The 17,668-nt window shown below is 38.1% G+C and overlaps 1 protein-coding gene across 2 annotated transcripts; it reads right to left on the minus strand.

The window, feature by feature from the left end:
• Window positions 1-13,960: 13,960 nt before the first annotated feature.
• Window positions 13,961-17,406, minus strand: map1lc3c (microtubule-associated protein 1 light chain 3 gamma). 2 transcript variants are annotated; one of them, XM_017477412.3, is made up of 4 exons: window positions 17,290-17,406; window positions 17,143-17,198; window positions 15,690-15,796; window positions 13,961-14,318 (listed from the first exon to the last, which is right to left on the minus strand). In XM_017477412.3, the coding sequence occupies exons 1-4, from the start codon at window positions 17,345-17,347 to the stop codon at window positions 14,129-14,131; spliced, it is 411 nt and encodes a 136-aa protein (XP_017332901.1). In that variant the 5' UTR covers window positions 17,348-17,406; the 3' UTR covers window positions 13,961-14,128. The 2 variants fall into 2 exon arrangements, with proteins under 2 accessions (XP_017332901.1, XP_017332900.1); XM_017477411.3 differs by having other exon boundaries at window positions 17,143-17,201; window positions 17,290-17,405.
• Window positions 17,407-17,668: the final 262 nt, after the last annotated feature.

Raw genomic sequence — 17,668 nt, forward strand, 5'->3', positions numbered from 1 at the left:
TTATATTTCAGCACAGGCCCTTGCATATTCTCCACCTCCAGTAGCTGCCCTTTAATAATGTTCCAGTAAATATTTAGCAAGTTCTGTCTCAGAGCTCTAACTTTAACAGCAGTAATAGTGGCCGTTCATCCGACTGCAATTGGTTTAAACAATCATTAACTCGAAATAAAATCTGCCATGATTCATGCACAGCTGTCATACTGCGCCATGTGACTTCTGCATGCCTGTCTCAGCTCTCTGCCTGTTCCAAGACCTCTGAAACTCAATCTCCACAGTGTAGGAGAGGAAGTATGCAGTGTGTGTGTGTGTGTGTGTGTGTGTGTGTGTGTGTGTGAGAGAGAGAGAGAGAGAGACAGAGAGAGGAGGGGGTTGCCATTGAGAGCTTTGGGCTGAACTGGAAGACAAGGGCAGTCTTTGTAAAGGTGAAACATGTGAAGCTAAAGACAGAGATCTAGCCAGAAGCTTCCCCCTTTTTTCTCTGAGTGAATTAGAATGAAACCCAGAACTTAACCATGGCCATTCTTAGAAAAACAGCCAAATTAGAGCAGCATGAAAGTCTAATGCCTAGCAGAATCTCAGAGGATCCACTATCCCTGCTGTTAGCAAGGCCATTACGTGCGTACAGAACAGTTCAGAGCAGACATGGCTGACATTAAGGTCAGATTTCCCTCTTTCTAAACTTGGCTTGTCCTAAAAAGCATGTCTCCCAGTGGAGCTACTGACCTGGTTTGCAACATCTCTCGATGTTTCGTGTAAGGAAAAACGCAATGTGATTGGTAAAAAGAAAAAAAAACAAAAAACAGTCATAGACGTGTTTGGACACACTATGCTAACCTCAGCAGCGAGGAGCTGATGTGCTGTTATCTTTGAGGTTACAAGGGAAATAGGACGAGGGAACAGGAAGTGCATGGGGATACATTTATGAGCCCCTCAAATGGACAAACACGACACTGTGCTAATGGAGATTTCCCTTCTTCCCTTTGAAATACTGAGTCAGTGTCTGTTTGAGCAAAGTATGGTTTAAATTGCTTCATCAGATCCATGCGTAACAGTGTTTGTGTGTATGTGTGTTTTTGTGTGCAAAACTCCTGTAAACTGTATCTGAGTGTGTTATATTTGTTTGTGGCTATCCACTGGTGACTGCGTTTATACTTGTATATATATGACTCATTTTCTGAGTTTGTTCATTTTGCTGTGTTTGTTTGTGGCTGTACACATGTGCGTGTGTTTGCGTGTGTTTATCTTTGCGGCTGTGCATGCATACAGGAGTGTATGCGAGCATTATGGCAAGTTTATTCCCCTCTGTTTGTGTGGGTGGGTGAGATTTTCGTCAGCATAATCCCTTTGCATGGCCCGGGCTGAACCTGAGCTGTTGAACCCAGACTGCGGTGAAAAACTCAGTTGGCATCTACAGCACACGTCTGATTACACAGTTATAGGTTTTTTTCTTTTCTTTCTACTCTGTTGCATCATTGATGTGGCTCGGAGAGTGAAGCACCAGGACAGATTCAGTTTCTCGATGTCTCTTCCTGAACTCGGCTGATTCAATTAAAAGCTCTAAATAATTGAGCTAATGGCGAAACTGAAGCACTGCCTCGTGGGAAGTGCGTGACATCATAATTTGGGGGGGGGGGGGGGGGGGTAGGACATGGTTGTCCCAGAGACACAGCTGCTTGTTTATATCCAGGTCAGCTCATCGTATCTGATTACCTGTCAACCCTTCCTCCCTTTGCCTCCTCCCTTTCTCCACTCATCTCTTGCCCTGCTGAAACATAGTGCCACAAAAGTGGGCAAAAAAACAGCAGGTACAATGTACTCTGCTATGCTGACTACGTTAGAAGTGTTTTCTGGCACCAAGGTTATAATAAACAAGGCTGTAATCATCATGGATTAAGCCCCCAGGTGTTATTTACAACTTACATCACAACAAACAAGCAATATCCTAATGCTATGTTCAAATATGGTCATGTTCATCGGTCTTCTGTTATACACAAGTCAAAGTTCTGAGGTCTTAATGTTGGCATTCATCACTAACATGGATCTGTTTGTACTCACTGCTAAGACATGACAGTATACTAACAAATCTGATGTAAATGTTCCTGATTTTATCTTTTCGGTATTAAAGACTTGTACTAAAGCTACATGCTAGCTAGACAGAATTATCAGCCTCAGTCATTATTTAGCTTAGCTCACTGTGTTCTCACAACTACTTGACTGTAATCTCTGTGTAGATGTAGCCATAGGAAGTTTTATTTTAGTAATTTACCAACACATCTGAACTAAATGATAACATTCCCATCTTGTTTTATGCTTTTACTACGCTGCTACCTAGTCTGTATAAAAGAGCTACAATGCTAGCTCATAACTTGCTAAATCAGTAGCTTTAGTCATTACCTAGCTGTCCATATTTCCCAGTGTTCTCATGACAGTATATTCATGCAGTGTCTTTTCTTGGAGCTTTACAAGGACATTTGAGGTAAATTTTTACTGTTTCTTATATTGCGTCCGTTATCACGATTACAAGGCTACATGCTAGCTAAACAAAATAGTTAGCTTCAGTCATTATTTAGCTTATGCTTGTTGTTCATAACAAATGAATTTCAGTGTAATTGTTGTCATACTTTTCTACTAATTTACCAACATGTCTGAGGTAAATGTTGATATTCCAGAAAGTTTTGTCTTGTTTTACGCATTCACCATGCTGTTAACTTGTCTGTTACTAGTTTACTAGCTAAATCAAGAGGCGCATGGTCAGCGTATGATTTCTTAACATATTTCTTAGCTCTTTCTTAGTGTGATTGTAGTCATTTCCTACAAATTTACCAACATATCTGAGGTAAATGTTGGCATTTCCTACACTTTCTATGCTGTTGCCTTGTTTGTATAAAAGACTTAAAAGGCTAGCTACTAAATTATCAGCCTCAGACATTATTTTAATGATCCTGTGCTTAATATATTGTCCACATTTCCCAGTGTTCTCATGACTTCAGCCTCTTGAACTGCAAACATGTCTGTTCCCATATCGAAAGCATGAATTCCTGAGTTCCATATGAAAGTCCTATACATAACAGAAATCTTGAATGTCTTGGACATATGACATAATGCCTCAACATAGCACACAACTTGTTAGCCTTTAGCTTTAATGCTTGACACTTTGCTTTGTAGACAAAGGGCAAAATTAAAGCCATCCTTGACCTCTGACCTGTGAGGAAACCCTACACTAACATAATGACCTCATTACGAATAGGGGTAGTTCTGACTCCTTGATTCCCACCTTTGAAGTCCATCCTTTTATTTATTTATTTTCCTCCTCCTTGTTTGGAACAAAAAGCATCAATTTAGTCTTACATCCTCTCATCCTGCTGACTATTCAATCTGGTACATCAATATAGAGCATTTTTATTATCTACAAACACAGAATGTCGGGTATAGCGAGGTGTGCATGACGTTAGTGCTAATGTTAATTATACACATGTGTTCGGACAAGAAGTGGGATACAGACCTACATTATTGTGTCACACTGTGCTCCATTCATTAGCTAACCCAGGGAATTCAATGGGCACCATTAACTAGGTTTGAAGCGTTGAACAAGGTGAGGATTATGTATCTGTGTGTGTATGTGTGTTTGTGTGCAAGGCATTGACCGGTAGCTTCTAAGCCAACATGACAGACCATTAAAAGTTTGTTACGTAGCCAAACCATTAGTCATATTTCCCCATCTACAGTCTTCTCCTTTTCCCACAATCCAAGTAATTCAGGATAAACATGGCACCCCAGACCCATAAGCTCACCAATAAGTTGTGTATATTCGTAAAGCTCTAGCTTCAGAGTCCTTAGATGTGCACTTTTACAGGAGAGATGATATAAGTCACATTCATTACCCACAGGTATTAGCATGTTAGGCTTGTAAGTGCCAATGGCGCCCAGCAAGACACACTGCTTTCATTTTCTCAGAGGATTTGATGACGTGGGGAGATATTTGTCACCACTGAGGCCCACATCACATGGGAAGCTTTGCATTTACTGTAGCCACTAACATGTGACCAGAACTATTGAGACAAAGGACCTCCTCTGAGGTCAGCATACGCAACATGGCAGCTTTCACATGCAATGCCTCTCGGTGAAATTTAATATCAGGGGAAAACCTAACGTTAAACCCACACGCATGCACAGACAGATAGAAAGAAAGAACCTTATCCTCGTACTTTTTTTTTTTTTTTTTTTTTTTGCTTGGAACAACATTGCCCCCTTGAGGTGAACACTAAGCCAGTTTGTTTTCCTCATTCTTCCTGTTTAGCATGCTTTTGACCACAAAACATTTTTTTTTTCACTTCCTAAGGCCTATGACAAAACAGTGTGACTAAACTGTCTCTATGTGAGTGAGTATGTGCCTGTGACACTGTGTGAGCAGATGACACATTGTTCAGCTATGGCACACACTCCAGATTATTCTCCTCTATCCTGTTTTTCCAAGCTTTTGCGGTGTCCCAATTCCAAAAGCTATAAAAGTTCAGGCAGACTTTCAGTGGCTTTCTATTCTCATTTCGAGTTTTATTGAATTTCCTTTCACACTTACTAATGCTTTAGGCATGGGCGGTTATGTTTAGACACCATCCATAATTACACGGAAACCGACTCTGTCAGGAAGGTGCAATTACCAGTGTCATCTGTGCATACAGTGATTATGGCACAAAGGTGAGTATAAATAGCACAGGGCCTTACTAGCTCACTCTGAGGGCTTAAAACCAGCAACTGATAAGACCCTCCTCCAGAGAGTGTCTCATTTAACCCCGGCACCCATTAAATAATCATGTGTTTCTTCTATAGTCCTTGAGGGATGATTATGAAATATTCATCTTGGTGCTACCGAGGTAATTTGTCAAAAAAAAAAAAAAAAAAAAAAAAAACCCAAAGAGAGACAAAGGGAGCACTAATCTCAGTGTGATGTTGACTCCAGTCTGAAATAAGCAATTATTTCCCTGTGTCTATGGTTTCATCCATTTTTAATATAGTAAAAAAAAAAAAAAAAAAGGTCAAAGAGGTTGAATATGTAAAACAATATGTGATGTGTAGAAACATGTGTTTTGTGGTTACATCTGCTTTCTATTTGGCTGCACAGTGCTGATAAGAAGTAGGGTTGGGCAATATAAAGATTTTACATAGATAAATCCTCACAGGTATTGTCAGTGCTTTTATAACACCAACCGCAGTTCTTTACAGATAATATAATAAAGCCTGTTTTTTTTTTTTTATCAGTTGATTGTTCATTAAATTTTTTGTAGACGTTAAAGTAATTCTGCACTAAAAAATGTGGTCATAAAATTTTCTTGGAGATTGTTAGCTTACTTAGTGAATATCAGTATTTAACAAAACATTTTTTTAAATGGCTGTGATTGTTTCATGCAATTCGGGACTCAGATACTGAAAGCCCAGTCATGTTGATGTTGGAATGTTTATTAGCAGTTAAGTAATGGTAGATGGAAACAGCTTATGAATTACCAATACGAATGCATCGCTTTAAACAGGTTGTTTCAAGAACATAACACACATAAGCAAGGCAATGAGAAAAATCTCAAACAATTTTCTAGTCAGTTTAATCAGCTAGGAAGCTGAAGAAATAACAAGCTCCCTATATTTGGTGTGGTGGTGGTGGTGGTGGTCTCTGTGTGTGTGTGTGTGTGTGTGTGTGTGTGTGTGTGTGTGTGTGTGTGTGTGTGTGTGTGTGTGTGTGTGTGTGTGTGTGTGTGTGTACAAACCAAGATCATACACAAAACAGTCTACTGTCTTGACCAGCTCAACCAGAGAATTTGACAACTGGTCAGACCAAGGTACATTTTTCAGCAGCTATATTCTATATATATTATTTAGTCACTTAAAATTACATGTATTTTATTTAGTTGTTTATTGTTTGTTGATTGGTTGGTTAATTGCTTGGTTGGTAGGTTGGTAGGTTGGTTTGGTTCATTGAGTGGTGTGTTGTTTGGTTGGTTGATTAACTCATCAATGGATTAGTTGGGTGATTAGATGGTTGATTGGTTGATTGATTAATTGGTTGATTTATTAATTGTTTGTTTGGTTGGTTTGATGAGTTGGTTGATTGGCTGGTTGGTTGGTTGATTAATTGTTTGCTTGGTTTGTTTGATGAATTGGTTGATTGGCTAGTTGGTTGGTTGGTTGGTTGGATGGTTGGTTGGTTGGTTGGTTGGTTGGTTGGTTGATGAATTGTTTGCTTGGTTGGTTTGATGAATTGGTTGATTGATTAATTGGTTGATTTATTAATTGTTTGTTTGGTTGGTTTGATGAGTTGGTTGATTGGATGGTTGGTTGGTTGATTAATTGTTTGCTTGGTTTGTTTGATGAATTGGTTGATTGGCTAGTTGGTTGGTTGGTTGGTTGGATGGTTGGTTGGTTGGTTGGTTGATGAATTGTTTACTTGGTTGGTTTGATGAATTGGTTGGTTGGTTGGTTGGTTGGCTGGTTGGTTGGTTTGATTAATTGATTGGTTGATTGGCTGGTTGGTTGGTGGATTGTTATTGTCTTCTCCTAAATAGGTAGTTAATTACTTTATAAAATTAGCTTTGCATCATAAAAGGACATACAAGCAAAAAGGTATCTATCCCTATCTCATGATAATTTTATTTTACCATATGTGAAGGACCTCATGAACTTTACTTATAACTCACAAGGCCTGTTTTAACTTTCCTGTGTCAGCTACCTTGGCTCAGAAGTGTGCATCACCTGCTAAGATCAGTGAAGAGCATGAACAACAATAAGAGTAATTTTATGTGTGGAGAACAAGTCAGCACAATCCTCAGTCATAACAAATGTTTATGCACAAATTATTTTGTCTTATTATTTCTTTGAAATTTGAACTTAAAATATCAGCTGGAACACAATAGGCGGTAATGTTAGTAAGTGCACTCGTGAGGCTTTGGCACACCACACTTCCTGTTCACACTGCAGGAAGCAAGGCCTGGGCATAGGTGTCAGGTCTGATGGATGGATGGAAATTGTGAATGGAGGGCAGAACCCAGAAGATATTCTTAGACAAAAATACTTAATTATTACAGAGGAAGGAATTCTGCTCCCTGTGGTATTTGTACACATCCTCAGCCTCAACACGTACTCAACCAGAATTCTGCTACAATATAAAATCCAGCGTAGTAGAAAAAAATCAATAGTTCATAATCAGCCAATGCGTCATGGCATTCACTAAAAGAAACGGTATTATATTTAGCAGAAACAGAATCACTATACTTTGTGTCAGTGGTGTAGGTTTCAGTTCTATTTTGGAAAGGACACATAGCTCATGGCAACCAAACTATAATATAATTAAGGTTTTGTAATAAATTTTAACAATAAAGTTATTTTTATACAAATTATCCTTACTTAATACATACAAAATATTATTGCTATATTTTGGACAAATGAGTTTCACTGTCACTCCCCGTCTTACCAAGACTATTCACAATTATAGTGCTGTGGTATTTGCTGTAATCAGCTTAATTCACTTAATTAGCATTATCTTTAATATAAAACTATCCACCAAAAAGCAATGGAAACTTACACATCATTGCAACCTCATCAGTGTTATAAAGCCTTGCAATCATCAATACAGTATCATTATAAAAGACTTAATATTTTATTTGTTGTTTACATTTGATAATTTCCACTAGCTAGCATGCTGGATGTTAACAGGCAAAGCTGAAGAGACTAAAGAGACAGTGTGATTGACTGACCACTCATTATTTCATTTGTAAATGAAGGATACCTAGCGATAGCCGTCCTCCATCTCAACGCTAATGCTCCACATAAACACATTTTTACATTAAAATGTGTGTGATTGTTTATATGGTGAAGATTTCTGTGATGAAATGTTTATTTAGCATTTTTGGTAACAGGTAACAGTAAAGCTGTTCCTTCACATTTTCTGAAATGTCTTCAGGACAGAGGGTTGACAACATGACAAGCTGGATTTTGTTTTTGTCTTATTAACTTTAAGAGAGAGAAAAGGGAGATTGTTTATATCTGTTATACTGTAAGAAATAACAGGTACTTGGTTTGTAGACGTTCCACAACATTCAACCTAACAAATGAATAAAAAAATATGATTTATTGCTCTTTAATTAAAAATCACATTGTACTTGCCAAAATTGCTGTGGTAAGGCAGTCCCTCCAGGATTTCGCAATTTGTGATCGCAGACATTAGCGCTAAATCAAGGGAACTTCACGATGTTCGGAGGAGCTCGCAATTTTTCAAAATTTCTGCAGATTTTCTACAGATTTTAGCCGACACGTCATGTGACATCATCACAACGTGCATTCGGTCAAAGCCCTCTTCGATTCACGTGTGTCGAACATGAGTACAGCTAAAATGTCTCATTTACCAACCCATTTATCACTGCGAAAGATCATGCAAAACAATTTTGTACAATTACAATTTTGCCAATTGAAGTAGTTTTCTGCACAAAAAAACAGCAAATTCAACAATCACGCAAAAAAAAACAAACTCTGTACTGACTGGTAAAAAATTCCTGGACATGCTGTTATGAAAATAATCACACCATCCTGTTGTTGATTGTTTTCCTATAACAGCATGCCCTGTTTTATTTTATTCTCTCCTTAATATATTTGTATTTGGCTTGTTTTGTATTATATCTCAAAATAGATTTTGATACATTCTTGACTTAAATCCATTGTTAGCGTGTGGCGAGACAGATGTTTTCCTCATTCTTGAGTTGGAGAAAACCAAATATACTGCAATTCCAAAAACACACTGAGTCATTTCCAGACATCAAGGCAAAATTGTGACTAGCTATTACTGAATCACAGCATGGCCTTTGAGTCACCGACCCTCTTTTCTGTGGAAGCCCACTGAATGGAGTGACATAGTCCCGACAGGAATGCAATTAAGCTGATGTACGGCAGGCAGCTTGATTATATTCAGGATGTGTTCCAGTGGCTTGAGAGGGCGTTTTTATGCCCCTGCCAAAGAAGGCACACCAGAAGAAAGAGCTTTAATGAGAGAGAATGTTTTTGCCAGTCCCAGCTGAAGCACAGAGGTTTAATGAATGACCGTGCACATGGCTCTGGACTGGTCTGCTGCTGCAGGTCTATAACTATAACTAAACTACACACACAAATTACAGCTACTTATTAATTCCACCTTCAGCTCATGTTTTTCTGCAGTTCTCCTGACTGCTGAGAGGCCTGAATGAGTCATCTTGGTAATGCATATCCTGTTGGATTCTCTACAGAGTATTCTCATGAGCTTCCTGAGAATAGTCAGTTATTTTTAGCTGGACAGTTTGAGTTTGTTGTAGCGCTGCATATGAATCCATGAAATAACTGTCAGTGCACTCTGTGCCCCTGGTTTGAAGGGTTGGCATTACTGTGCTGGCAGCCTGTTAATTATGGCACCGTGTGTGCATGGCTGGCACCCGGGACAATTAAGTGTTTGTCTGCAGACTGGCACATGGAGGGCAGCAGGTTTCGCATCACCTGTCAGAATGGTATTAGCAGCCCACACACTCGCATGGCATGGATAAGCAGAGCCAGAGGACGTGGAGGGCGAATACAGCAACGCCACTGATTAGTATGACATGTTTAGAGACTATTATTAGCACTTGACATATGCCATTGGCATAATATTCAAGACTTGTGTGTAAATGTATTCTGTGTATTCATACATATTTTTGGGTCAAATAAATGTGATCTGTCATTGTTCTGGCACTGCACCGAGAGTAATGAAAGTGTTAAGGTACTTTTTCCAAGATGGCTGACACTGGCTGTGTGTGTTGAAATGTCCTTTGGGAATTTTGCAGTAAGACCTACCTATAGTCTGGATAAAAAGTAAATATACACAATTTTCCACTGTGAAAATGTAGTGGAAAAGTTTTGAGGCTAATGAGCTAAGAACTAAAGAGAGTTAATGGCTTTTTACAACAGTTTCAGTAAACTGCAGAATAAATATAGCAATTAAACAGTATTACCATCCAAATCATTTGTAATGTACAAATCTGATTTTTTTTTTCAACACCTTTGACCTGAGTTTGGTGCTTATGTGGTGTGATACTAAACCAACAGCTTTGTTTATTTATAGCATCTCTTACTTGTTGCAATAATGGTGATGGCAGGTCATGATATTAGATAGGAAGCTAAAAGGGTTAGGGTTGTTATGGTTCAGCAATGTATTATATCACAAGATCTCAATAATGACTTAATAATAATAATCCATCCATCCATCCATCCATGTTCCATTTCCAATACTGATTATCCTACACAGGGTCACGGGGAGCCTGGAGCCTATCCCAGGGGACACCCCAGACGGGGTGCCTACCCATCGCAGGGCACAATTGTACACATGCTCACACACCCATTCACACTCAACGGACAGTTTGGAAATGCCAATCAGCCTACAACGCATGCCTTTGTCATCCCAGTAAACGTATCTTTCATTCATTCAATCAATCAAACAAACCAAACTAAATCCTCCCTATGTTTCTGTTGTCTGTCCCTTTGTGTAATTTGTACATTGATTAAACAGTGTGTGATTATCCTGTCTATTTCTAGTTTCTCTGCTAAAGGCATTTTGAAACAAAGTATGACAGGTAAGTAATTCATCTTCTTCACTTTCATTACACCTTCTCAATTACTGCTGTTGACTTATTGACATGTCACTAAAGCAGACTAAGAAATATCAGTCCAAATGGAGATTAAATCTGTTTCACTCTGTGGAATCACCTGACATGTCTGTTACCAACTGGCTGTAAGAATCTACAGTCTGGGTTAGAAAGAAATCAGCCCTTGCCTCGCTTCTTCATATTGTTCTTACTACCAGTAGTGATTCATTTGCTTGTGGTTCTACAAAAGTACAAAATTATCCGCCTTTTGTTATAGTATATAAATTTATGATGATACATGAATCCCAAACATTAAACCTAATACTGAGGTCTTTTAATCTTTGAAAGACAGGAGGGCTTAGCTCTGCAAGCCTTTTTTTTTATGCCAGCTGCCTCTGGATCTAGTGCAAAGCTAAAGAAGCAAACTTCAGACATCAAACCGGTCTTGGCTCCACTACATTTGGACTAAGTGGAAAATTGTGTTCAATTTATTTTTCAGCTGATCTGTCACTTTAAATCTTGTCTGTTGTTGCAGTTTGCAGCAGTGCATTAAACTGTGATCTCCTGAGCATTACACAAACAGACCTATGCATCTCACTATTCAATCGCTGGGACTTTCCACTCCCCCATGGCACCAGTCTAAGCACAGTCACTGGAAGACCAGGCTCATTTTGGCGCTGACATGGCCTTGAATATGTTGCTGTTTCAGCAGGAGTGCTGTTGTAATACTGTGGATAACAGGAAATAAGCACAAGGCAACAGAGAAGGCCATGTCAGTCTGGCTGTTAGCTTAATCTGGACACAACAAAATGGCATCACAGGGAGAGATTTTAATAAGTGATTTTATTTTAATATATACACAACACCACAAACATGTTATTTATGCTTGCAGTTACAAATACGACTGGAGAATGTCCCTGAGGATACATTACAGTTGCGTGTATAAAACATAAATGCCTTTGACTAGTATTGAAGCCAAATCATCATGCCATAAGAACTTGGAATTCAATTCTGACTGTTTCTCTCGTCACAGGGTGTTTTGCAGCTCAACAGCTCCATCTGCAGGATGTTGTATTCACTCACAAGGCTAGTTCCTCCATTTTGTCATGAATAAATTACATTGTAAATGTACAAATAGCACTTTAAAGCTGCAGTTAAGAAGTGAAACTGTTTGCCTCACATTTGCAGCTCCATTTCTTTGCTTACTGCGGCTATAAATAGACCACCTTCATTTTTCCAATACAAATACTGCACACAACTCAAATAACATTAAATAGAGATCAATATAAAGCTAAACATTTTGCTGCCACCCCTTAGTGCTTTATTACAAAATTTAATACTACATACATGTGAAAAAATAAGTACACCCCATGGAAACTGTTGGCTTTTTTTGACATATTTAGACAAACATTTAATCATCTTTGAAACAGTGACTATTAATAAAGTTAATAATAACAAACCCACAAGGAAAATCAGCTATTTCAATCATTTATTCAACAAAAATATCAATAGATATTCTGATATTCTTCTGTGGAAAAAGTACACCCTTGGCCTCAGAAGCTAGTATCGCCCCCTTTAGCATAAATAACTTCCTGTAGGCCCTTGTCAAAGTCGCTCAAATCCTTACGCTTGCCCATTATCCCTGCTTCCAACAAATCAACTTTTAGAACTGACTGTTCTCTTGCTGCCTAATATATCACACACCTTGACAAGTGCCACTGTAATGAGATAATGTTATTCATATCACCTGTCAGTGGTTTTAATGTTATTGTAGATCGGTTTGATTCTAGATGCTGCAGCAGACGACAATAGTAAGCACAATCTCCGCAAGGTTTCCCTGAGAGACTGGCTTCTCAAGAGAACCCATCATCTTCTGGGATTATAAATCATTTTGCAGTTTGGTTGCTTTTTTCTTTGCATCACTCTTTTGCAGGAAAATGTAGAAAAGAAAATCTTGCTGAGTGTGGTACTGGCTATGATGAAACATGAGTTGTTAAACAAGCAACCTTAGCACAGGTAATTTCTAAATTACCAAACATGCTGACATCTACATAGATGAAGCCGAGGAAGAAAAGGAAAAAGTAATACGGCAGTGGTTTTGCCGTATTCATATTTATTTGCTTATGCACCACTTCAAGCATTCAAGCAATTTATCATTCAATAGAGAAAAGTGTATGGTCTCCAAAATAGCACACCACTGCTTATCAGACTGTATAAACTTAAGTGGTTTATTCTGATTATATTATACATTATATAAATTTTCTAACAAACTCAGCGTGTAGATAATCGGCTGTCAGAAGGAAAAAATAAAATAAAAAAATTTACTTTTTCAACCAGTATATTTAAAACATGTTAGAATTTTCCATTAAAGTCACCTTAAACTCACTCCAAGTTGATTTGAGGGCACAGACTGATCAAAGTGTGAATGCAGTTTTGACATGTCCTTTTAAGAAAGAAGTTTCAGGAAACGGAAATCCTTAAAAGAAAATCCAAGGTTAACATAGGACATGTAACAGGCAAGTGTTATTGCATAATAAAACTTAAGAGCATGCATTGAAATATCACTGCAGGGGCAACATTAGTTTAAAAGTGAACATGTAGGGCTAGACGCATTTCCACTAAGGTTTATGCACTTCTTAACGTGAGTGAAGTGTAGGCACATCTCTGCCTTTTCTGTTTTGTAATATTTTATTTCTGGAGGCACTACAACATGCAATTTACTAATCAATTCAATAAAATGTTATCAGCCAAGAGTGAAAGAAACTAATTTTAAGATTGTTTTGCAGAAAAGTCCTGTTTTAATAATAGTCCTTGTAACTTCTTATTCCAATCCCCCCCCCCATGTAACTATGTTAAACCCTTTTAGGCAGAGACTTAATTGTTAGTCTACATTGTTTTTTCAACCTACCTGCATCTAAATTCAATTACATAAAATTACTTTATGGAAGTTTAAATGGCCGAAATAGGGAATTTATTCAAACAGCAATTATGTTTATAATGTAAATAGAGTAATAAATTTCAGTTTTTGTCTCCTTTAATACAGGATTTTAACAGTATTTAACTGCTTTGGTAGTTTTTAAAAATGAAATACTTGTAAGGCTTGTAACTCGTGACTTGTAAACCCCAGGTCTGACTGTTGCCCTGAACCTGAGTGGATAATACTTGCCTGACAGACTCAAGCTAGTTTACAAGCTACCCATCAGAAGTAATATCTTATTTACTATGGTAGAAGGATATGGAGACATTTCAGATGTTCCTGTACCACAAAAAGGGAGGGGGAGGAGTTTAAAAAAATACAAGCCCAGGTTTGACACAAAGCTACACTTTAGCAACTGACACAAGAATGAGATACAATTTATTACCTTGTTCATTAAAACATAACATTCCCATGACGCGTGCATACACGCAAAACGCAGAGTTTTTAAAACTATACAATCAAGATTATGTACAAACATTTAGTGCTTCACCTACAGTTTTTAAACATCCCCATGCAACATTCCTGATTATCATCGTGAGAGCTGGTGCACACGTTCCCAGTGTCCAAACATTTCTTGAGAGGCATAGGTCATATAGAGAAAGCCATCCTCATCCTTGTGGTCCTTGTACACCTGTGCCATAGTGAGGGACATGCTGGCAATGCCTGCATTGTTGATGAGCAGGTAGAAAGCCTGGCTTGGCATGAGAGTCATCCGGTTTCTGAAAAGGAGACAATTAAATGGCAGATCCTCAAGGTGAGATTCCTTCAATTTTTCAACACACCATTACCTCAAAGAAGCAAATTCAAAAACAGAAATTGGAGTTAAAATTTTATTTATTTAATAAATGGAGAAAATCCAAAAATGGCTTCTTTGCTCCCATTTACACCTAAACAATATTTTGCAGCACAAGGTATAACAGGGCACAGATTGATAAAACAATGTTACATTTTTAAAATTCTTATTGCTTCTTTTGCCCTCAATGTTTATTGCTTATTAGATGAACTGTACAATTTCACTGACCTGATACCACATTCCCCCCCCAAGGGCTCTTTAGACAATTTAATTGAGTTGATAAAGTAACAAAACTGCACTGAATGGAGACAGGAATTTTAATAGGACACTGCTACAGCAACTAAATGATGGGAATGCCTGTTAAGAGAATTTTGCTTCTGTGTTCTCGAATAACTTATGATTCCATCAGTGTGCTTGTGCTGGTTAGTTACTTAATGATATAGGGAACCATCTTCTGAAGCTTTTATTACCTAGTAAGCACATGTAGAATCTTGTATATGCCCTTTCTATACAATTATGAACACTATTTTACATCATAACTGATAGCATTGTTCTATTGTTTATTCCCCAGTATAAAGAGGGCTACGCCTACTCTGATCACGAGTTCACTTCTGTGTTGCTGAGGTGTGCTCCCTCTGCACAACTTCTTTTGATCTAGAACATTGTCAGCTGGTTTTTAAGGGAAGTGGGGGTGGGGGGGGGGGGGGGGGGGGAGTGACTAACAAAAAACCTCCAAAACTGCCATTTAGCTGGCTCAGCAAGTTAATCTTTTCGAAATTTTAGATTCAGACAAACCGGATATAAAACATCAAATAAAGCTAAAATCTGTAGTGCAAGTATCTGAGAGTTACAACAACGATAAGCTACTTACATTGACAGACAAATTTGTCTGCCTTCCTCCACCTTTAACTCATTTTATTTTTATAGGGAGCAAACCTTTCCAATGCATAGAAAGGATTTTACAGCCAAATTTTGGTACTAGTTCTCAACCTAAATCACTTTCTTTTTTACATAATATATATAAAATTTATTTTTAAATGAGAACACTTTCCATATTAGTAAAAGGGGACAGGCCTTAATTTAGCTCATTCCCACAGAAACACAAACCTACCCTGTCCGTTATACAACCCAAATTCCTCAGGTCCTTAAATCATAAGCACCAGCACGACACCAAAGCTGCTATGGGTGACTGGAGCTTTATATCTTACCAATAGATCCAAATTTACAAGTATTTAAGACTCCCAAGGTTGGACAAATATTATAAAAGGCAGCTTACTAAAGAAATAAAGAAACACACCTGATGATGGTGACAAATTGTGTCATGGTGAGTTCTTGGGGAACAAGAAACTTGGTTTTGTCCAATAGTGGAAGGTATTTCTCACGCTGATATCGTTCTATAATCACCTGCGAGAAAACAGTACTTCAACTTCATGCAAAAATACAGCACACATGCACAAAACTAACCTGTAAACATTTTCACATTAGTGGCCCACAAGCACTTCACACTGAAATCCTGAAGTGAGAGACAGTGAAATCAGAATTTTGATTCACATGTAAAGATACAGATACTGCGAAAAGTCCAACAATAACTTGTAAATTAATTACATGTCCAACCTAGTATGCCCTGACAGAAGTATACGGTTTGAAGTCTAGGAATAATGAAGGCAGTGGAAGAGAAGAGAGGGAAGTTTATATATAAAGTCTTTAGGCCTCTAGCAGTAAACCAATGGGTAAGGGCACTTGTAGATTATTTTCCCCTCAAACACATCATTCAATAAATCACCTGCAAGAAAACAGCATTTAGACCACATGCAAAAGTAGAGCACTCATGAAAGTCCATTTCAGATACAACAAAAAGTGAGATTAACAGAAAAACAGGTAAGACACTAAGCAGATTTGTTTAATTACAAGTAATTGAGCTATAAAATATCTTAAGATATTAACATTAGTCCTGAACCAACATACCAATATTACCTTTAAATATCTAAAGTTAGTGGGCAGTTTAAAAGAGAAATCAAATGAAACATGTCACAATGCTAAAGTTTTTGTATTAGCAGCCTACAAACAATTCACACTAAACTCCTAATATGAAATATACAGCAAAATCTGAACTTTAACATATCTTTAAAAAAAAAGTTTCAGGACCCACATCAGTAGAGTTTGATATTCCTTAAAATGACATCAACTCTGTTCAGGATTACTTATATAGACTCATAATAGACACAACTGAGGATATCCAGAAAAAAAAAGGGTGTATGGCTTCCTCCTGGAGTTACAATGTTGTAGACCTACACTTTCAGACATAAGAAATAAATAAAAGTAGCAAACTGTACTTTTCTTTGTCCAGGTATGGTACCATCAAGGGGTTCTCACCTTACTTTAAAGGTGCATATGGTCTACCTGTACACCAGTGGTCCGAAAGTGGTGGAGGTGAACATGACCCCAGCAACAAGCAAATATACAGTTTGTCAGCTCAATCTCAGACTACACACTGGCACGATCATGATTTGTACAGATGATGTATTCTTTAGTATGAATGCTTATCCTGAAAGTGTGAATATAAAGTTTACCATTAGATTGGACCTGAAGGATCCTTTACACTAAAAGCTCATTTAAGATACATGGCATGCAGGAAATAGCACAACACACCTTTCATTGGTTGTACCAAAACGTGCAGTTTGGTAGGAATGGTGAAGGAAGCAGGGGAAAATCTGTCAAATAATTTAGGCCCAGATTCATGATGTACTTACCGGCACTTTGGTTGGAAACTTAGTCCTGATTCCTGCCACCTCATGCTTTCGCGTTGCTGCTTATCCACACAAAAAAATAACAAGATGCGAGTCAGAAAAATAATACAGACCGGTGAGATTATTAAACACGTTATAAAAGCAGATTACCAAAGCTCTTCCTCTGTTTGAAAGGCTTGGGGTGCTGGGCTTTCTCAAACGGAGCCATGGTGGATGTTTTCCGACTTTCCCCCGGTCTCTGATCCGCTCCCTCTGATTGCCCATGAAGTGCACCTAACTCCAATTAAATAGCGCACATCAGGTGACGTAGCTGGGCCTGATCCTTCCCCGTTCCCCGTCTGCCTGCTGGATTATGAGCTTGGGTGATTTGCAGAAACTGAGAAAGACCGAAATAAGGGGAGAAAACTAGTTGAAGAGATGCAGTTAAGCGAGGTGAAGCTTCAGTGTAATAAATAAAGGCATTAAACTGTACTTTTCCTGATTGCTTGGGTGGTAACGTCAAGGAGGTTATGTACCCATTATGGTAGTG

The sequence above is a fragment of the Ictalurus punctatus genome, chromosome 10, assembly GCF_001660625.3.
Source record: "Ictalurus punctatus breed USDA103 chromosome 10, Coco_2.0, whole genome shotgun sequence".
Lineage (NCBI taxonomy): Eukaryota > Metazoa > Chordata > Actinopteri > Siluriformes > Ictaluridae > Ictalurus > Ictalurus punctatus.

Bases quoted from the DNA above. Each gene is read 5' to 3' on its own strand.
- map1lc3c (XM_017477411.3), bottom strand. From the start codon at position 17,347: ATGGCTCCGTTTGAGAAAGCCCAGCACCCCAAGCCTTTCAAACAGAGG. The intron at 15,797-17,142 runs GTAAGTACATCA...GTTTTCTCGCAG, and splicing joins AGTTTCCAACCAAAGTGCCG to GTGATTATAGAACGATATCA. The intron at 14,319-15,689 runs GTGTGTTTCTTT...TCTCCTTTTCAG, and splicing joins CAATTTGTCACCATCATCAG to AAACCGGATGACTCTCATGC.